The following is a 21,186-nucleotide window of genomic DNA, read 5'->3' on the forward strand; positions in this document are numbered from 1 at the left end:
CAGTTTTACACGAGTTCATAATTGTATGTATTTCCCTGTCTAATGGAATGAAAGTGTTTCGGCATGTAAATAATTGCATGTATTTATCTGTCCATAATTCAGTGTATGCGTTTCTGTGTGACCACAATTGTATGTGTGCATTTCTCTGGGTGGAGATTTTTCGTCTGGTGTGTGCACGCACACTCAGCCTCCAGGTACTTTGGAAACGAAATCTTCGATTGGTACATATGTTCTATGAACCTCCCTAAAAACCTCCATAAAGCCCAAGAGCAAATGTAAAATCCGCTCTTTCCTCTCAGGCTGTGGGATGGGCTTGCAAAGGGGTATCGCCCTACCACCCACCTGGAGTTCGCCAGGAGCCCTGAACCTAACGCCAGGCTGGGAGGTGGGATTCAGGGCCTCTGGCGCGGGCCGCCCCCACCCCGCATTCCGGCTAAGTGAGGGTCCCGCACCGCAGCTCAGAACCCTGAGAAGGGGCAAAGGCCGCAGGCGCCCGCTGGAAGCCTGGGCGGGGGCGTCTGGGCGCCGGGAACGATGAGGGGCTGGGGAAGGGGCGAGGGGCGGTGCGGATGGCGCACACCGGAGTGAGCGCGGCGGGCGAGAACCGCGACTCCAGTCTGCCGCCTGGGCTGGGCCCGATTCTCGTTGCTCTTTTATAAAACCCGGCCCCACTGGGTCTGCAAAACCTGCGGCCCCAAGTCGGGGCGGCCTCCGTGGTAAGATGGCGCCGGTGTAAGAGCTGCCTCCTCTTAGAGATGGGGAAAGGGTCATAAATCCGTTGTTGTTTATGAAAATTTACAACTTTGCAATACAACTTTATGAGTTGTTCGGCCCTTCCATTGGCCGCTGTCGGTCATGTGGATGGGAACCGTGAACATGAACTTTTTTATAATTTCCCTTGCGAGAATAGAGCCGCATTCTTTCGCTCCGCTCCGTCCTGCCTGCTTCGGAGCTCTCTGCCTTACAGCCCGGCTCCACTGCGCTTTGTCCGGCGATGGAAGGCGAGACGAAGCCCCGGGCCGGCCGGGCCTGGCTGCTCCAGCTGGAGGTGGGGCGCGCCCAGTCCCCGGCGCCGTGGCGGCCGCTTTGCAACTCGCAACCTGGCTAATTTCCTGCGTCCTCTGGCACCAGGAAGGAGGACAATTCGTCTCCCCGGGCTGCCCAAGCGACAGCTGTCAGAGGGGCAGGAGCTTCTGGGAACCGCCATCTGAAGGTGAGACATGTGGGGAGACAGGAGCAAAGGTGGTGAGACGGCAGCCGCGCCGGCGCGGGTGGGAGAGGGCACCCAGGGTGGCTTTGAAGAGGGGCGTACTACCGGTCACCCACACTCACCCGTTCACACTCGTCCCCTCATCACACGACACCACAGTCCCCGCCACCGCAGACACACACACACACACACACACACACACACACTCCCTTTCTCCTCTCCCTGGCTCACAGTGGCAGCGAATGCCCGCCTTCCTTCCGGTGGCACAGCGCCCTGGCACCGGGGCAGGAGCGCTGGGGTCTCTCTCCCCTTGCCCAGCGACCTGGCCGAGCCCCAAAGGAAATGACCCTGCACCCTGAGTTCCCTGCCAGCCTCTCGGATTTGGATTTTTTTTCTTTTTTCATTAATGACCAAATTGGTTCGATTGAACTCCCCAACGACTGGGGGGCATAGATCCCTACCTGGTAAGGCGGGAAGAGATGAAGGCAAATTGAATTTATCGACAGGCGTTTGATAGCATCAACACAGTACCTTCTACTCCCTGAGAATTGGTTTTTGGAAAGAAAGGTAGAATTGGGGGTGGGGTGCGACGGGGAGGGAAACAAACAAAAACTTACTAATTCAGCCAGAGACCTCTGCTGATTGCCTGGTTCCTTCCACGCGGTTTTCGGATGAGAGCGTTGTCAGAAGCGCGGGGAGAGGGAAGAGGCGCGCGCGGATGGAATTCTGTGTGGAAGGAGAGGATGGGGTTAATTGGCTGGGTGTCGCTTGGCGGGAAGTTTCGGTGCAGAGGGTTGAGCCGTGTTATCCCGAAGGGCAGGCGCCCGCTGTTGAGGGCGAAAGGAGGACGCCCACGGAGTCTGGGCGATAGGGGGAACCCCCACCCCCGCACCTCGGCGCAGCGGGCCGCAGACCGCTCACCACCGTGGGCGAGGGGTGGAGAGGACTGTGGGGCATCCCGGGCGGAGGCGGCGGAGGGGACCGCCGCGTTAGATTTACGTCGCGCGGTGGCACACGACTCCGGTTGGTCTGGGTACCTCTCGGCCGGATTTGCCCCCGGAGCTCCCAAAGACCGGGACCAGAAACCACCCAGAGGTTTTGGGCTCGAGTTCTTTATGTTTGTTTTTTTGGTTTACGTTGTTTCCCCACCTTAAGATACTACCTTGGTGTGCATGAGATAATGAAGAAATAAGTGGCTGTGGAGGTTCGAAACGCTCGCGGGCGCGGTGGGTGCGCTCCGGGCAGATAAAGCCGCGCATTTGCATCGCAGGGCCGCGGGCGGCCTGACTGCGGCTGCCGCGGGCCCATTATTTATTGCGGCTGAGCCCGGGCGGCTCGCTGCTGCCACGCTGTGGCCATCTCCGGGACCGACGCCAGCCGCAGCCCCCAGTCGTGCAGCCTGGCGCGACTGCTGCTCGGGCCCCTCACAGATTCCCAAGCAGGCGGAGCAGAGGGGGGCGAGGGAGGACCCGAGGGGCGGTCTCCCAGGGCCTTTCTGGCCGGGAACCTCCCCCGCCTTGGCCACCTGACAGGAGCTGAACGCCCGACTACACTCGGGTCCCCCCTCCCCCTCCTGCACCATGGAGACTGGTTGCACAGGCCGCCTGGCACGTCATGACTGCTTCAGTCCAAACTGCGCGTCCCGGGGCGCCCTGGGGGCGCAGGCTGGTTCGGGGGATGCAGCGCTTTGGGATTTCGAAATCACAACGACCACTGGTAGTCCTGAGGCCTGCAGGCCTGGCCCTAAGGAGAACTGGCTATGGCAAGGAAGGCGGGCTTTGGCTCCAGGCGAGACCCGGTGACAGGCTCAGGCCACACCTGTGTGCTGTGGGCTCCGGTCTGAGCTAGAGATCAGGGCGGAAGAGATGGCCTTCAAGGTCCCCCCAACACCAGCAGGGCGCCCTCCGGGCTGGCAGAGGTCGAGGAGCTCAGTGGGCAGCCCAGGGAAAGGGCGGCTTGTGGGGGTCTGCCTCCCATCCTGGCCCCTTTTTGAAGAGAAGCTGAAAGGTAAGTGGACTTTCTGTGTGGCTTTGACCGAGAAGAGAGAGCCCTGGTGACCATTCTCGCCATCCCAGGAAAGGACCCCTCCACTGTCTGAGGCTCATATTCTTGCCTGGGTGTTCTCTGTGTATGTGTATATATATATATATGTGTGTGTGTATTCGCTGGTTGGAGAAATAAATTTGGGAGGCTGCCAACATGATATTTACCAGCCTTGGCTAACATGTATAGATTTCAATTTAATGTGTTTTCCATCTTATTGCCTATAGAAACTAGAAATATAATGGGGTTTTTTTTGGTTCTTAGCTGAGAAATGAAATTATCTTGTTGACTGGGACTATTAGGAGATTGAGAATCCTGGTCAAAATATCACAAATAATAATAACAGCAGTAAACTGCCACCCACCCAAACACTGTGTGTGACCTGGAGGAAGGAAGCAGAAATTATCAATGTAGCCATTTGTCAATATCTCCAAACGGTTTTTTCATCTTATGTGATAACTTGCTTGAAACCTCTGTCCTCTCATGAACATGTCGTTTCTTGTGTAAGAAACGATAACTTAATGTGATTTTCTTGTAACATAGATTTTAAAAAATAATTCCCCTGAAATGGTTTGACTCTTGAGTTTTTATTTTCTTCTATCAGATCTTTTCCCTGAAGAAATGCCAGGGAAATACAAAATTCTAACCTTTCCTGCCAGGCCCATTTTCATATATGCAAAGGAGAAACTTTCTCTGCTGGGTTCACTGGGGCACAACCGGAAGGCTTCTAGGCACAGCCCCCAGGGGTGGGAACGGCTACCTTCAAGGCTGTACCCTAGGCTCCGTGCACCTAGCTGACCTCAGCCCAGTTCTGTTCCATTTTTGTTCCTTTTGGGGGGAAGTGAGGGCGGGGGTGGGGGATCGAAAAGCAAGGAAGAGATTAAGAAAACCACTTCCAGATTTCTAGGGGGCTTGGCCACCCCCACAAGTCCTGAACCCCATTCTCTGTATTTGCCAGAGTTTTACAGAGCTTATAAACACCCTCCGGAAATTCAACCAAATCATATAAATAGTCTTTCTTCAGTCTTCACAGAATTGAGGATTTTAAAGCTGATTCAAGGGGTTTTGCAAGCCCCCCAGATACAGTCGTAAAGATGCCCTTGGAAAGATATCACATTTTACAAAATGAGATTGATCCTTGCGTCCTGAAAGTCGACTCTCTCAAAGGCACACCTCTCGGGCAAGAGAGAGCAGCCCAGGGCAGGCTTTCCCTGTCCTGTTTGGGGAAGGCCGGGCCCGGGACTGCGATCAAAGCAATCCAGACGATTCCTGGAGTTGGTGAGACAACTGGTCCCCGTTCTGGAGCGACTGTCCCGGGCAGGCCCCTGACCAGTCCCAGACGAGGCAGAAAAGAGGACACTGACGGTGCCCGGCGCGGGGCGTCCCAAACACTAAGCACATCAATTATCCCTCGGACTTGGGCCCAGGCGAACTGCCCTCTATGGCCGGGTGGGTCAGAGACCCCGATGCGTCCGCACCTCTGGAACGAAGACAGAGATTCTCTGCGTGGATCTGTCTCAGTTCTGAGAGGTCCAGGGGGTGGAGGGCGATTCCCCGGGCTCCGCGCGATGGGAACAGGTCCCCCGGCTGGCTTCAGAGCTCAGTCTCAAGGCCACTCCTCTGTCGGTCCCTTTCCAGTAGAAACCAGCAGTTTCTGGCCTATCGGTTCCCGGTTTCAAAGGCGGAACGGGGATGCACAGCTTGTGGAGGTGGAGGTGCTTTGAGGCCAGGCAATCGCTGGCCATTGGAGCGGAGGGAGTCGGGACTCAAAGATCTGTTGTGCGTGGGAGGAGGGGCCGGCGAGGTAGGAGAGTACCTTTGGCGGAGTCCCGGTCAGCCCCAGGTGAGCCTTCCGCCTTCGGCGGCTGGCAGGCCTAGGCGCTTAATGGGAGTGGGGAAGGAGCAAAGGAGGGGATGCACCAATTCTTGAGGCGCAGCAGTGCGAAGCAAGGGGCTCGGGCCTGGTGTCTCAGAACCCTTCTCCAGCTCCGGAACCGCACCCACCGGTAGAGCAGTGCAGGGGGAGGGGCGAACTCATGGCCCTGCCAGGAGGGCAGGACACAGAGAGCAAAGACGTCCCTGTCACCGCCCCTCTGGGCGCAGGGCTGTCAGGTTTCCTGTTTGGAGAGAAAACCCAGCAAAATCCAACAAGGCAAAAAGGGGAGGAGAACAGAGCGGGCCTGGTGGGGCCTGGCGGCGGCCCGGGAACGCTGCCCCAACCCCGGCCTGATCTCCACACTCCCGTCCGGGCAGTGCCCGCTGCTGGCGTTCGGAAAGGAGACGGGCCGGCCGGCTGTGCGCGCCCATTAATCTGCCGGGCGGGCGGCGGGCGGGCGGGCGGGCTGGGGGCTGTTTGTAACTTTGCTGCCTCGGTCGCCGCGGTCCCCGGGGAGCGGGCTCCGGCGCTCGCTCCCATTGGCCGCCGCCGCGTCAGCTGGTGCGATTTGCTGCTGTCGCTTTTGGCGTTCGGCCATCCAGAAACAAACCAGTTCGATGACTACTAATAGTTATAGCCAGATGTACTAATACACAACAAATCACAGTCCTGCAGAGGGGCGCGCAAATGAGTTCTTATTTTGTGAATCCCACTTTCCCCGGGAGCCTGCCCAGCGGCCAGGACTCCTTCTTGGGCCAGCTGCCCCTCTACCCGGCCGGCTATGACGCGCTGAGGCCCTTCCCGGCTTCGTACGGGGCGTCGAGCCTCCCGGACAAGACGTACACTTCACCTTGTTTCTACCAACAGTCCAACTCGGTCCTGGCCTGCAACCGGGCGTCCTACGAGTACGGGGCCTCGTGTTTCTATTCCGATAAGGACCTCAGTGGCGCCTCGCCCTCGGGCAGTGGCAAGCAGAGGGGCCCCGGGGACTACCTGCACTTTCCTCCCGAAGCACAGTACAAACCCGACAGCAGCAGCGTGCCGGGCAAAGCCCTGCACGACGAAGGCACCGACCGGAAGTACACGAGCCCCGTTTACCCCTGGATGCAGCGGATGAACTCCTGCGCTGGTAAGGCATTTCCCGGCAGCAGCAAGCCCCCCCCCCCGCCCCAAGAGAGTGGAGGGAGAGGGGGAAGGGGGCAAGGAAAGAAGGAAGGAAGAGACATAGAGAGTCGACAGAGGAAAAAGAAAGACAGAAAGAATGAACAAAGTTTCTTTGGCTTAAAAAAAGATATTAAAACCCCCCATCCCATTCCCAGTGGTGCAGTCAAGCTGTGGCAGAGTGAAGGGAGGGCACTAGTGTCCATGTAAGGTGACACCTTAGGAGATCACGTTTGTGAGTGTGTGTGTGTGTGGGGGGGGGGCAGTGCCATGCTATGTGAGACTGGAAGCAAGGGCAACCTGAAGAGAGAGCCAGGCTGGAGAGGAGGGAGCTCCTGCCCACACTACACCCTGGTGACACCCTGCTCAGATTCCCAAGCCCAGATGGCCTTCTGCACCCATCACTGATAACAGCCCCCCCTCACCTCCCAACCCCCTCTCCTTTCTGCCCTTCAGAAATTCACATAGCTAGAGGCCCTTATCTGGCCTTTTCCAGGGTCATCCCAAAGCCTTGGAGGGCCACATCCTCAAACTCAGTATTTCTTCTCTCTCCTCCCTCCCCTCCTCCCCCTTCATTTAACTGCTCACATGCAGCCAACTTCTACCTCCTTCTGAGTCCCTGTATGAGGCTCAGGCACCCAGCTTGGGGGGAGCCCCAACCCATGGGCCCCTTTGGCACCAGAACAGATAGCTCATCGCAGCCCCCATTTCCAGGAACCGCAGATGGCCCATAGTGCCATCTCTTTTCCCCTGGTTTCCAAACACTCACTGGGAATGCTTGGAGCAGGGCACCGCCTGATGCAGATTCTAAATTTTACAGTGTTTTTTGCTTTAAAACCCACTTGTTTCTTTTTCTTTTTTTCCAAGGAGCCTCTCTGTTTCTCAGAAGGGCCACACAATTTGGGGAGATTTGCAAAGACTTAAGAAGGTTGGCCATTTTAAATTTTCCCAAAGGCGCTTTGAGTCCTGACGTGGCTGGCCACAGTAACATTTTCACAAAAATCCCTCTGTGGATTTAGAGAGTCTACCCTACTCATAGGGCCCCACACCCCCACTCCCAGACATACATGTGCCACACTTCCACAAAACAAGGCGTAGGTACCCAGAATTAAAAATGCTCATTATAGTGTTCTGCTTGTAATGGTACTCTTACAGAGAAGATTTTTCACAAACAATAATTCCCACCCCAAGTAGTTCTAGGTGGCAAACATCTCGCTTGTTGTGAAATAATCATCTCCCATCCAGACGGCTTTTGGCCCAAGACCTATGGGAGAGGCTGGAGTGGAGGAGCGTGGTTTCCAGCCCAGAGGCCAGGGGCGTGGAGTGCGGGGTACGGGGTTGACTGGCGCGGCTGCCCGGATCCTGGCTCACCGGCGCCTGGCCATTTCTGCCTGCAGGTGCCGTGTACGGGAGCCACGGGCGCCGAGGCCGCCAGACCTACACTCGCTATCAGACGCTGGAGCTGGAGAAGGAATTCCACTTCAACCGCTACCTGACCCGGCGCCGCCGCATCGAGATCGCCAACGCGCTCTGCCTCACCGAGCGCCAGATCAAGATCTGGTTCCAGAATCGCCGCATGAAGTGGAAAAAGGAAAATAAACTCATCAATTCCACACAGCCCAGCGGGGAGGAAGCTGAGGCAAAGGCGGGCGAGTAGACGCCCGGGCAGGGACCAGGCCAGTACCGCAGGGACCTCGGCTTTGTTCCCTTGCCTTCGCCTGCTCCCCAACTTTTCTCCCCGCCTGCTAACCTTTGGGGGGCTTCCGCAACTTCAGGGGAGCTCGGAGCTTTGCAAATGCCTGAGCACTTATTTCTTACAAAAGAAAAAACCACACAGCAACCCCAGCGGAGGAGCGGGGCGCGCTGCACACACAGCCCTCCTCTCCAAGGCTGCTCAAGCCCTCTCCGGATCCCAGGGCGAGCCCCAAATTCGTCCCCGGCTCCAGTGCTAGACCCTCTGCCTGCCCCTGAGCTCGGGACGCGGGGTTGCTGGAGAGGGAAGAACTCCAGGACCCAGCCGCTTTTGGTGTCTGGGCGTTTTGACCTCGGTTCCTCGCCACCAAGTCCCGAAGGGCACCACCAAATCAACTCCGACCACTGCAAAGAGGGGACCTAAAGCTTGGGGCCCTAGCACTGCGGTGGCCTCCCAGGCCGCCCCCTTCTTTCTGCCAGGAAGAAGCTTGAGGAACAAAGGGGGCCCCGAGAGAGCCTAGTCTCTCGGCCCCGCGCGCAACCGTCCGTGGAAGAGAAGCAAGCAGCCTCAGCCGAGCCCAGTCAACCTGGGCACGGGCGGAACTTCACAGCCTGGGAGCGACTGGCCTCCTGTAAGCTCTAGGCTCCGGATTCCGGCTCCCCGCCTCCGACAGTGCTGGCGCTACCACCATAGCAGCTTTCAGGACCTAAGAAGGGGGTCCAGGGCCATGGGAGCGGCACGAATCGCGGTTTCCAAGCGTGCCAGGGGCTCCTGCTACGCCGGGCCTCCAGCGGGGAAACCCTCACATGCCTTTCGGCTGTATTTGTGATTTACTTTCATCTTTTAGATCCCAGGAAAATAACTACGGAGATACTTGTCACTGACTGCCACAAAATGCTTCCATTAACGCCCTCATTTTACTCCTGGAGGTCTAAGCAAGACCCTGAAAACTCGGCCCACGGATCCCCAGCCCCCAAGAAGATTCTGTGGCTGCGGGGAGCCTGGGCCCACTCGCCGGGTTCACCGAGAACTCTCCGACTTGGGGCCCGGCTGGCTCCAGGAAAAGGACCCAGTGGTGAAGATTCTCCAGGCTGGATACTTAAAGCAAATCAAATAGGAAACTAATGACACAAAAACTATATTTACCAGAAAGAAAAATCGAATGTGGTTACAAAAGTGTATGGAATTTGACCTCGCTTCGGAGAAACACTACACAAAAGATATCCTTAATAGACGTCTGTCATTTAAGAGCGGCGAAGACACTGTCCCTCATGCGCTCGCAAAAACAGAGCCGTAATTGTAGCTGCTGCTGTGGGCAGGATTTATTTCTCCAATTGGTTAAATGGCCTCCCCCCCCTCCCCCGAAGGTGATATCTGTATTTTCAAATTTCGGAGCTGCGGGCACGACGGGCAGAACCGGCCCCAACCTCGACACAAAAATAAGAGGGGCTGTACAGCGGGGAAATAAAGTCGTTGTAAATAAAATCCAAGTCACCATCTCCCCCCCAGTCCTCTGCATCCTCGCCGGGCACGCGATCGGCAGCTGACGGCCTCACAATTGGTACATCCTAATGGAACTGCGAGGGAAATGCAATAATTTTGCTATAATGGGCTGTAACCTCAATTCGACCCCGGCCCTTGCAGCCCCGGGTCGGAAGCGGAGCGATACACCGTGCTTCCAGCGGGTGGCGCTCGAGTCCGACTGAACGGCGGCGGCGGGCGGCGGGCACGCGCCTGGGGCGCGCGCGCCACCCCTCTCGCCTCCACCCAACTCCCCCATTAGTGCACGAGTTTACCTCTAGAGGTCATCAGGCAGGATTTACGACTGGACAACAAAAGCACGTGATTCGAAGTCGTACCCCATATTTGGGTGCCTACGTAGGAGGGAACCAAGTACATGTCCCAGTCATTTCCATAATTCATCATAAATTGTGCAAGGGTGCTATAGACGCACAAACGACCGCGAGCCACAAATCAAGCACACATATCAAAAAACAAATGAGCTCTTATTTTGTAAACTCATTTTGCGGTCGCTATCCAAATGGCCCGGACTACCAGTTGCATAATTATGGAGATCATAGTTCCGTGAGCGAGCAATTCAGGGACTCGGCGAGCATGCACTCCGGCAGGTACGGCTACGGCTACAATGGCATGGATCTCAGCGTCGGCCGCTCGGGCTCCGGCCACTTTGGCTCCGGGGAGCGCGCCCGCAGCTACGCGGCCGGCGCCAGCGCGGCGCCTGCCGAGCCCAGGTACAGCCAGCCGGCCACGTCCACGCACTCGCCTCCGCCCGACCCGCTGCCCTGCTCCGCCGTGGCCCCCTCGCCCGGCAGCGACAGCCACCACGGCGGGAAAAACTCCCTGGGCAACTCCAGCGGCGCCTCGGCCAACGCCGGCAGCACCCACATCAGCAACAGAGAGGGGGTTGGCACGGCGTCCGGAGCCGAGGAGGACGCCCCCGCCAGCAGCGAGCAGGCGAGCGCGCAGAGCGAGCCGAGCCCGGCGCCGCCTGCCCAACCCCAGATCTACCCCTGGATGCGCAAGCTACACATAAGTCATGGTAAAGCCAGCCTTTTTCTAAAACCACGCGGCAGCGGCGGCGCGGCTCTCGGTCCCCTTCTCTCCTTTAACGCCCTCTCTCCCCGTCTGTCTCCTGGTCTCGCCTCTCCCAGCCCGGTGGAGCCTCTCTCTGCCGGTCTCCTTCCCTGCCTTCCTCCATCCTCCTTCTGTTCTTTGCAAGAGCCCTGGCTCGCAAGTGTGGGGTGGGGGGGAAGGGCCAGTGGATTGGCAAGTTCAGACGGTGAAAGGGGGGAAAGGATAGAGCCCAAGTCGAACCCCAGCGCCTCGGAAACTAGGTCAGACCAGCCAAGCAGGGCGCGGAGGGGTAGAGGATGGCAGTAGGGGCTGTGAATCGGGCTTGTCAGGACGGATAATTTATGAGGAGGGCTACGCTGGGGAAACAGCGTTACTAATTGGAGTCCCCGAAAAGGGGCTTGGGGGGTGGAATAATCCGGGCGAGAGCCGGCGGGATTCTGGAGTTTGGGGGCAGGAGGAAGAGCAGGAAGGGAAAGGGAAGAAAAAGAAAGCAGGCGCCCCGAGCGTGCAGGCTGGAACAGGAGACGGCTCTTGGGGCTGGAACTTTAAGGGAGGGTAACCTGGAGGCCACTTAGGCGCTCAGAAAAGGGCCTTGCTTTCGTGGGTTTCTGAGTGGTGGGCAGCCTGGAAGGGCTGTGCCCCCGCCTCAGGGCGCCAGGGGCAGGGCCAGAGGGCAGGAGAGGGCCGAGGGAAAGCTGGTTGATCCTCCCGGTCGACCCGTCTCCAGCCTGGGATGGGCCGATTGTTCCCAGAGTCCAAATTGTATTGTTTTCTCTGTAGAGAGGAAGAGGGAAGGAAATTCGGGAGGGGTGGGCGGTCGAGGAGGAAAGACTTGTTGAGCCTTTCTCCCCTGTACCTTGCTCAGCTCCCTGACTCATCCAGCTGGCCGACTCTGGAGGCCAGGAGCTCACGAGTTGGTGGCTAAACCGCTGACTTTTCTGTTGCAGACAACATAGGCGGCCCGGAAGGCAAAAGGGCCCGGACGGCCTACACGCGCTACCAGACACTGGAGCTGGAGAAGGAATTCCACTTCAACCGCTACCTGACCCGCCGAAGGAGGATTGAAATAGCACATGCTCTTTGCCTCTCCGAGAGACAAATTAAAATCTGGTTCCAAAACCGGAGAATGAAGTGGAAAAAAGATAATAAGCTGAAAAGCATGAGCATGGCGGCGGCGGGAGGGGCCTTCCGCCCCTGAGTATCTGAGCGATTAAAGTACTGAGCAGTATTAGCGGATCCTGCGTAGTGTCAGTACTAAGGTGACTTTCTGAAACTCCCTTGTGTTCCTTCTGTGAAGAAGCCCTGTTCTCGTTGCCCTAATTCATCTTTTAATCATGAGCCTGTTTATTGCCATTATAGCGCCTGTATAAGTAGGTCTGCTTTCTGTTCATCTCTTTGTCCTGAATGGCTTTGTCTTGAAAAAAAAATAGATGTTTTAACTTATTTATATGAAGCAAGCTGTGTTACTTGAAGTAACTATAACAGAAAAAGAAAAGATAAAAAACACAAAAAAGTCCCCCTTCGACCCCGTTTAGTGCCAATGTCGTGCGCGGCACCCCAGTTGTTTAACTGTGCATGTGAGTGGAAGTGTTCCTGTCAATAGCTCCAAGCTGTTAAAGATATTTTTATTCGAACTACCTATATTCCTTGTGTAATTAATGCTGTTGTAGAGGTGACTTGATGAGACACAACTTAACTTGTTTGACGTGTAGTGACTAGTGGCTCTGTGACGAAAACTGTGACTCTGAGCGGTGTGTCCCTGCGTGCCTTTGTAGGACCCTTTGCACGAACTCTGGAAGTGGCTCTTATAAGCGCAGCTTCAGTGATGTATGTTTTTGTGAACAAAGTTACAAATATTGTCCAAGTCTGGCTGTTTAAACAAACTGTGATCAGCTTTTTTTTTTGTATTTGTTTTTAAGGAAAAAATACTGACTGGAAACAAAAAAAAATAAACTTTCTATTGTAAGTTCTCTTGGTCTGGTTTGTGCCAAATAGTGAGCGACTCTTTTTGCTCTTCTTTCTGTCTGTCCAGTCCTGGAGGCGGTGGGTCTGAGGCTACCCGAGCAGCCTGACGGCGCCAGGACACCTCAGACCCACACCCTGACCTGCAGCCTCCCTAACTCTGACCTTCCAGAGAGTTCAGGGCAGAAGGTGGAAAAGCTGTAGGTGCTTCCAAAGCTTAAGTCCAACCTGCTCATCTCTGAAGAAACCAAGTTTAACTTGCTGGGTTAAAAAAAAAAAAAGAGGAAGAGAGAGAAGGGAAGAAAAACCCAGGGCTTTGTTGGCAGCCCACAGGGCCCACACAGATGCTGCCTGCTTCCTAAGGTCATCCTGGGCCTCCACCTGGAGAAGCTGCTATGTCAAGTTCTGGCCCCCAAACCCTCTGCCCCCTAACCCACCCGGGCACCCCTTCCCAGTCCTCACCCTAAACCCAGTTGGCTTCTTTTGCTACAATTAATGTGCTACAAATGGAAGGTACTTACCCCATCCTAGCTCGATTGAGAAACTCCTCAGAGCAGCTAAAGCGCAACTAGAGATTTGCACATTTACCGACTGCTTACACTGATGCCGTCTTTCCTTTTAAAAGTTATAAAACAGTAAACTTTATAAGCCCCAGTTCCGGCTATATGACATTTGGGTGCCAAATGAATAGGGTTTTGTCTATGAATTAGATCGTAAAATCATCCATAGCACAGACAGATCGGCTCACTGGCTATAAAACGTCACGTGGGGCCATTAAAGTAAGTTTTATGGTTTTGGGGAGTTGACATCCAACATTATATACCACATAACATATAATCTCACTGACGCTGGACTCCATTTGACTCTTTTGCAGGCTACGTGTGCCGCTTGGTCATTCAAATTGTCAATTTTAGGTCCAGAAGTGTCCAAACCACAAGTTCTCAAAACTCTCTGAAAAATGGCTCCCTCCGTGTTAAGGTAAGCTCGCCTCCTGAGCGCTTTCGAGTTTATTTGTCCTCTAAAAACTTTCTTCCTGGCTCTTTCTCTCTCCCTTTCTCTATCTGGTTCAGTAACTCGGAAGTTGCCTCTAAATTCAAAAGGGGAACGCAAACTTTCCCCCTGCCCCCCGAGCAGCGCCAGGAGCCTGCTCTGCGGAGTCCCCACGGCGAACAGCGCCTGGGGCCGCGCCGCATCCCCAGGCCCAACTTTAATCGCTGCACCACCGCGGATGTTAATGACTTCCGCTGCTTTCGCTGGCGTGCAAAAAAGATGATTTTTGTGTGCGAATGGGCCTGTGTGCGGCGACTTGGCAGGGCTGCCCCCCATTCCGGGCTGGCGGGTCTCGGCTCTTCGGGGGTCTCGGAGCCCCGGGGTGGGGGCTGGGAGACAGTGGGGCGCGGGCTGCGGGCGCGGAGGGCCGCGCCGAGCTGGGGAGTGCGAAAGAAAGGCCCGGGCTGGGCCAGGCGGACTCTGGCGGGATTCCTTGTGGGGCTGTGGCAATATGTCTTCGCAGGCCTGGGTCATTTGGCAGCACTGAATTCAGGAGGCTGCCTTCAGGGCCGGGTTTCAGGCTGGCTCGAGAGAGCCGGAGGGTGGCAGAGGTCGGCGAGGCGCGGGCCGCACCTCCAGGCTGGGCCCCTGGGTTGCCAGGCCGAACCCAAGACTCCGGGAACCGCGGGAACCCCACCTGTGGGGAGGGCTGCCCGCCCCCTCCCCTGCGCCTGGGACCAGGCCCTGAACCTTGCTGGCCTGCACGTTCTTTTTAGTTCGGTGGGACTGTTCTCACCCGCCTGTGAGTCTGAAGCAATAAACTTTATGGCCGGATTTAACTTTAGTCTTTGAATCCCCAGGCTAAATGAAAGGAGTTAAAGCGCTCTCTTTTCTTCCGCCTTGCCTTTCTTCTCACTCTCTTCTTTCCTTTTCCTCTCCTCTTTGGTAGAATTAGAACATCTATGCACAGGACCCTCAAAAGGCAACTTAGGCGTCCCCCAAGATAACACTAAAGATTAGAGAAATTGATTCCCCTTCAACATGCAGGAGGAATTCCTTCGAACTGTGCCCTACAGTTTGGGGGGAAATCAAGGTGTCTTCATTGCCCAACTTGAAAGTCCCCAGGGCCATTAGGCTGTTTTCCCTGACACATCATAAAGGGCAGTTGAGGGAAGAAATTGGTCGTTTGTCAGTAGGAGATTTCCGCCTTTCTTTTGTTAGCTGCTCCTTCTGTTCGATCCCAGGAAATTTACATAAGCTATGATTTCCAAAACAGTCCTCAATATTGCACCAATGGGTGAAGTGAGGTAAAATAAATTTTTCCTGGGTACAGTTCCAGCTTGGCCTCAGCCACCCCCTCTGGCCCCAACCCCCACAGTCTTCCATGGCAAAGTGGTGATTGGGGGACCCTGTGGCCTGTCCTGGGGTGTTTCTCTGGGTGGTACCCACAAGGGACCTAGCGGATTTCCCCCTATCCTGTCTGAGGAAGTAACCCGAACTCTCCAACTTAGAAATGAAACAAACAAACCAAAAAATGGGACCTTCTGTTTCCAAATGCCTTTCCCCTTAGGAACTGGGGTAGTGTTCTGCAAGTGCTAATTGGTCAAGATAAATACTAAGTGCTTACAGTGAAAAATTTTAAATTAGAGATTTGGAATTTCAACATACTTTATTGTCCAGAGGCCACTCACACTCAACATCAGTCCAACAGATGTCCCCAAAGTCAGAGGTCCAACAAGCAAAACCTGGGAAGTTTTCTAAAAAAATTGAAGCCCTCCCACAATTCCCACTTCTCCCGAATCGTGAGTGGCAAGGCAAATCCCTGAAGTCATTTTTTGTGACCTGTTAAAGTGAGCATTGCTATTTCAGCACTCAGGAAAATGTGCCTGCCCCTGGGCAGAAACCAAAATAGAAAATCTCTTTGGGTTCTCTTCTATTATTTTAAGTGTCTGTGAGTGTTCTGGAATCTTTGTTTTGCTGCTCTGAGTTTGGGGTTCTCTATTGGAAAGTCCTGGGTGAAGATTTTATTGCAGTGGCTCATTTGGTGATCTTGCTTGAGTAATTTCTTGGTGACTAAAATTAGTAGCAGAAAAAAAAGAGCTGCTTGGCAAATTCACTTGAGTAACTGCCTGGTGGAAGCAGCCACTATCATCACCTCTGTGGCCACATCACACCCTGGGTGTGGAGATGGGTAGAAAGGCTGTTGGACCCATATTCAGCATCCCACAATATAGAGAAACTTTCCCATGATTTAAAAGAATTAGAGGCTATAGATATTGTCAGCTTGCTTGCTTCTGTCTGTTGTAGTCTTCATAAAACTTGAGAGTGTAAGGAGAAGGCCAACTCACATGGAGTTAAATGACTTTTAAAAAGAAATAGAGCATCCAGTCAGACCTCTGTGAGCATTCCTGGAGGAATTTTTTAATTTCTTCCTATTTTCATAGGAGGCACAGTGAAGAGGATGGCTGGTTATCTGCTCCTTTTGTGGATAAGTTGTTTCTTCTCGTGCATTCTTTTAGGTTGTTGTTGCAGAGAAACTCACTTAAAAAGAAAATACCTCTCACTGAGGGCTTCAGGAAGACATCCAGCCTCAGTCGGGGGCAGAATTGTCTGTCTGTGGTTCTTGTCTTGTAGAAGGCGGTGTCCGAAATGTGCAGGGCCCTGTGTGTTTCTACAAGCTGGAGAGACAATATTTCCTGAACTATAAATATAATAGGAAGCTTCTGGTCACTCTCGCTTAGGGGTTTGTTAGGGTTTCCATGGTCTGATTTCACAACATTATGCCAAGGTTCCTTTTCTTCTGCTCTTTCCTCTGCTTCATTGTTGGCAGCTCTGGGAGAGCAAGGCAGAATTTTCTACCAGAAACGGAGTCATGTTCCTGTGCTGAGATGTGAAGAGTATGATAGCCAAACAGTTAGTGAGGGGAGAGCAAATTACACCCTGAAAGATGGGCTATTAAAGAGGAAAACAATCCTTTGAGCCTAAAAGATGCCTTTTGAAGCCCCTACCCTACCCTAGCTTGGGGTCTGCCAGAGGTTCGCCCATCATGGACAGTGCAGAATAGTGCGCCTCCATCCCTTTGGCTTCTAGGACAGAACATTGTTTCCAGTCAACGATAAAACTGTAAATGGGGCTTCCAGACAGGGCTAAGGGGGGGTCAACCTAGGCTTCAGCCCTCATAGAAGTGGGGCACCTCAGTCCTAGCCATTCAAAGCCCCAGAGCTGGAAGATCTGCCCAGGTTTGTTTTGTTTGGTGTTTTTCACAAAGACAGCTTCCTTCTTGCACCACGTCCCCTCCTCACAAACCAGTCTTTTCAATAATAATATTTGTTATGAAGGTTATTGGGTAATTATTGCGATTTTGTGAAGCAGCCCTTGCTAGAGGTGAGGTCTGTCATCACCTAACAAATGACGCCCGCGCAGTTCACTGCCGGGTTAAGTAAATGCAGAGAAGATAAATCTGCACACCCTAGGAATCGCCAGCAGAGCACGCTTTAGTACAAGTTCACAGTCAACTCGCCTGCCTGGGCCAGCTCACCCAACAATTAGGGCTGCGTCTTTATTTTTAAATAAAGAAGAAAAACTCTCCAACTTCCATTACCTGCGTTCCCCATCTTTTTTCTTTTGCTCTTTGTGAGGTTCCTTCACCCCTACTCCAAATTTTCCTTGTAAATGTAAAGATGAGTGATTTCAAAAATAATTTCATTCCTATTTTAAGTGCTGACATACCAAGGATTAAGAGGCTGATTTGACAGAAAGTAAAGTCACAAACACACAAAAATACCCAGTGCACCCTCTTCTTCTAAAGGGCAGAAATAGGGCTTCCCTGAGACCCTGGGGCGGGGGGTCTTCTCCCTGAAAGAAAAGGCACAGCTTTGTATATCTTTGTGGTTCGTGCGTTGCAACTGCAGGTCAAAAAGTTGAGGGTCAAAAGTTTACGTTGTGCAGCACTCTTAGTCATCTGCCCAGACGGAGCTGGACCTGAATGTTAGAGCTGCGATCTTGACTATCAGCACAAAAGATAAAACGGCTTGGAGTGACGTGTGTATCACGGTATGGACTCCAGGTGAACCCTAGTGGTTGAATGACCTCAATTACGGAGAAAAGGATAGAAAATTCCTCTTTTCAAGAGTAATACATGCGGTATTTCATCTTGAATTATTGCTCCCATTCTGAGGGAATAGCAGCAGGTAAATAGGCTTAGATTACTGAAACTCCAACACCTTACTTGGAGAACCGGGAGGCTATGTATGGGTGGGGACAAAATTAAACAGGCACAAAGCTCATCAGTGGACATTTAAGAAATGACATGGCAAGTTTCCCATGCTCCGTTGTATCTTGAAAGGCAAGAGAACTGGCAGGAAACTTCCTTAATTTGAAAACAGTGACTTTGATTTGCCTTTTTTTTTCCTTTTTAGTACCCATAATGATCCCTAACGTGTGTGAGAACAAGGGCAAACAAAGGCACTTCTTGCAAAATGTATTCTTTGCAATTTTCAAACACAGAACGCTTTTTCTGAAACTGTCATCCACTAAATGCAAAGAGTTCTTACAGCTGGGGAGGGGAAGAAGGAAATGGAGACGCCTCCCAAAAGAGACAGGATTCCTCTACCCCTCCTCCACCAGAGAGAAGATGCTCATTGGTATCATGAGGTTGTCCCTGTTGTTGGGAAATTTTCCTTACATTTATTGTCAACTCTACATTGAGAAATACTACAACCTGTAAGTGAATAGCTAAACTGTAAAGAATATGACATTTGAGCAGGAAAGTGGAATCCACAAATGCCAGAGAAAGCAACTTCTATTCTCCAGAAAATACTCTTTAAAAATACATCTGGAATAAAAGCTAAGGAGAGGGGAAGCAAGCTGAGGAGGACGGGTGGGAGAGTGGAAAAGAGAGGGAACAGTATGTTAAGGAAGGCAACTGGAACTGTGCCGTATGTGAGTTGCAACTGGAGAGCCAAACAATATTTTATTGTTTATGCATTTATATTAGCTGTAAGTGTTGGTGCCATTAGCATCTATTTTCTGGGGGGCCTGTTTTCCTTTTCCATGTATTGATCTTCAAGTGATCGTTGTAGGGAGGTGGAAAGAGAAAGGCGAAAAAATTTTTCCAGGTTTTTCTTTTGAACTGTAGAGAAGATAAGCCAATTCAACTACTCAGAATGTAAACCCCAGCAGGGCTGTTTAAGATCCTCCCAGTACAGTTGATGGGATTTGCTGGTGTCAGGTACATTCAGTGGTAAATATTTCCCAAACACTGCCTTCGTGGAAGCAATCAGATGGCTGCCACTGTTCAATGTGTAAAGCTTTCACTCTGGCCAAGAGCTTGAAGCCAAATGGGGGTGTGCCAGATGAAAACAAGGAAGGGAACAACTGTGGAGATTGCTGTTATAGCAATGACCACTTCACCACATCTGGGCTAGTAAAATGAAGAAAACCGAAACCCCCACTATTACTCACCAAGACAATTATGTGTCTGTTTGAGAAAAACTTGTTCCTGGACTACTGGTTAAAAATGTTCCACGCCTTAAAAAAATGTCAGCTCCAATAATCACAGACACCTCTTAGCCAGTTTTTACAGTAAAAGAAAAAGGTACCTGCAGAAGTTATTGCTTTTAGAGTGCTTATTTTTTTATTTGGAAAATCGTGGTTTTTAGGCCTTTTGCACAATGCTGGTGTAAATTCATACATAATCTGAGTATAAATTTCAATTTTTATGCCTGGGTTGTGCTCATTACTATAAATGACTGCAAGGAAATTACCCCCAAACAATTAATTGGTCAAATAGCTGATAAAGTATTGCTTCTTTAAAACCATCTGCCTAGTGTAGGTGGGAAAAAGCTCTCAAATGCCACCACCAGGCATTCAGAAATTCAGCCATTCCCGTATGCGCTCCAGAGATGAGCTTCAGATAGAAAGCAGTCAGTAGAACAAAGGACAAATACAGTCAATACATTCCATAACGTTTACATTTCCTTTGCTCCCCCCACCCTTGGTTTTCCCTGAGAAGGAGTGACCTGGGCAAAGACCCTGCTCTCTAAAAGACACTGTGTAGACCTTTTAGAAGCGCAAAGTCCAAGGCCGAGGTGAACTTCAGGTCAGCGCGTCTAACAAATATGAAAATGTCGGCTGGTGAAGGGCGCGCCTTGTGATTTAACAAAGACTGTCAATGTGTAAGATTAATAAGAAACAAAATGCACACGGTGTCACTGTTCGGTCACTTTGAAACTTGGGACAGGGTTGCATTCAAGAGGAAAGGCTATTCCAAATATATTCAAAATGATTCAAATCAGATTCAAACTAGGCTGCAAATACTGCCTTCCTCTCGCCCTCCCTTCTCCCTTAGACTCCCTGCACTCTCCTTATCCATCTGGGATTCGAAGACACGATGAAAAGTTATTTCATTTAATGGAATTTTAAGAAAGCTTTTGTTGCCAATATATGCTATCCCTGCACGTGGAAATGAGCAAACGTGCTTACCAGTTTCCCAAGAAAAGGGTAACGCTTCCACCCTGCTTGGGACTGGGGCCAGTTGGTGTGCGAAGATTAGCACACTCCCTCTCTGCTCCTTTTGAGATCATCCCATCTTTTTCCCGGGTGAGATGCTGTTGGTTAACTTCAGTTTATTTATTAATTGAGTTAGCTTCTTTCTGGCTTTACTTTGGTGTTTTGGATTTTACGTAAAGGCAAGAGCTTTTAAAATGTTTTTCAAAAGATCATTGGATTCATTGGAATGATGCTGTGGCTTGCAGAGAGAGATTGTGGAAGGACCAGAAAAGGTACTGAGATTGTTTATTACAGCCATAAATCTTGCAGTAAAATGTCAAAATGTCGGTGTGTGAGATAACACTTGGTGGTCCTGGCTCCGTTTGTGTTTATGATACGAACCACAAAGACAAGTTACAGGCCTTGGGGGATTCTGTGTAAGCCCATCTTCCTAAAGTAACAGAACCACATGAAACCCAGGCGAAGTTAACTCGTTTAAGCTAACCATATACAAAACAGTGTCCATGCCTTGTTAATGCTTTAAAGTAGGAACCTAGGAGAAGGTTCTGACCTAAACAACATGAATTTTGTGTTAATGTCTGTAAATAATATTAAACAAACGTGGCTAAGACCCTAGTGCTCAGAGATGATGACATGAGGATGATGGCAAAATTTCCTTGTCATTTTTTATCCCCCTGAAGCTCAGAGAGCCTGGTTTTGTAAATTACATCATTTGTATAATTCAAATTATGTACATTCAGTATATATATATATATATTTCTTACTGTAGAAAGGTATTGCTGTAGGCTGTATCACAGGTTAGCTTTTGCCCTGAATCTAGGGAGCATATGGAAAGATTACACTCAGTGTTGATTTCTGTCTGTGGCTCAGATTTCATTTAAAAAAAAAACATACATATTCAGGGAGCACCACCTGGATGGACAGCACTCTTCACAGACACACAGCCAATGTGGAAAACCTCTTTGTACCACTTCAGGGTGATTCCAGTTAAAAAGCTAACATGATCCCTTTTTAAAACCTCTTTTCGTAAATTAGTTTAAAGATTAGTCCCATATAATAGGCTTTATGTGGCTTAGCATTAAATGACTATCCATCAAATGGATATTCCAGCATTTAGTAACTCATATGAGTAACCGATATAAATGA

At 51.7% G+C, this 21,186-nt stretch overlaps 3 protein-coding genes across 4 annotated transcripts in view; all 3 read left to right on the forward strand.

Annotated features, from left to right (window-relative positions):
* The first annotated feature begins 566 nt into the window (after positions 1-566).
* HOXA6 (homeobox A6) lies at positions 567-9,468 on the forward strand. Of its 2 annotated transcripts, XM_037041255.1 has the most exons (4): positions 567-1,048; positions 1,132-1,213; positions 5,997-6,258; positions 7,688-9,468. In XM_037041255.1, the coding sequence occupies exons 1-4, from the start codon at positions 819-821 to the stop codon at positions 7,945-7,947; spliced, it is 834 nt and encodes a 277-aa protein (XP_036897150.1). In that variant the 5' UTR covers positions 567-818; the 3' UTR covers positions 7,948-9,468. The 2 variants fall into 2 exon arrangements, with proteins under 2 accessions (XP_036897150.1, XP_036897151.1); XM_037041256.1 differs by lacking the exons at positions 567-1,048; positions 1,132-1,213 and having other exon boundaries at positions 3,366-6,258.
* A 129-nt stretch (positions 9,469-9,597) lies between these two features.
* Positions 9,598-12,086, forward strand: HOXA5 (homeobox A5; the record flags this gene model as incomplete). Its single annotated transcript, XM_037041297.1, has 2 exons — positions 9,598-10,543; positions 11,526-12,086. Coding segments are annotated over 2 exons (1,197 nt in total), but the record flags the coding sequence as incomplete, so codon positions are not given.
* Positions 12,087-13,418: 1,332 nt separating this feature from the next.
* Positions 13,419-21,186, forward strand: part of HOXA3 (homeobox A3) — a 33,854-nt gene continuing 26,086 nt past the window's right edge. The window contains exon 1 of the mRNA XM_037041247.1: positions 13,419-13,518. The gene's annotated coding sequence lies outside the window, so the exon portion shown is untranslated. The remainder of the gene's footprint in view (positions 13,519-21,186) is intronic.

Source organism: Sturnira hondurensis, unplaced genomic scaffold (genome assembly GCF_014824575.4).
Source record: "Sturnira hondurensis isolate 20B ecotype Veracruz unplaced genomic scaffold, ASM1482457v3 Scaffold0002840, whole genome shotgun sequence".
Lineage (NCBI taxonomy): Eukaryota > Metazoa > Chordata > Mammalia > Chiroptera > Phyllostomidae > Sturnira > Sturnira hondurensis.

Excerpts from the sequence above, each read along its gene's own strand:
- HOXA6 (XM_037041255.1), top strand. The coding sequence starts at position 819 with ATGAGTTGTTCGGCCCTTCCATTGGCCGCTGTCGGTCATGTGGATGGG. Across the intron at positions 1,049-1,131 it reads CCTGGCTGCTCCAGCTGGAG|GAAGGAGGACAATTCGTCTC; the intron begins GTGGGGCGCGCC and ends CTCTGGCACCAG. Across the intron at positions 1,214-5,996 it reads CTGGGAACCGCCATCTGAAG|TCCAACTCGGTCCTGGCCTG; the intron begins GTGAGACATGTG and ends TTCTACCAACAG.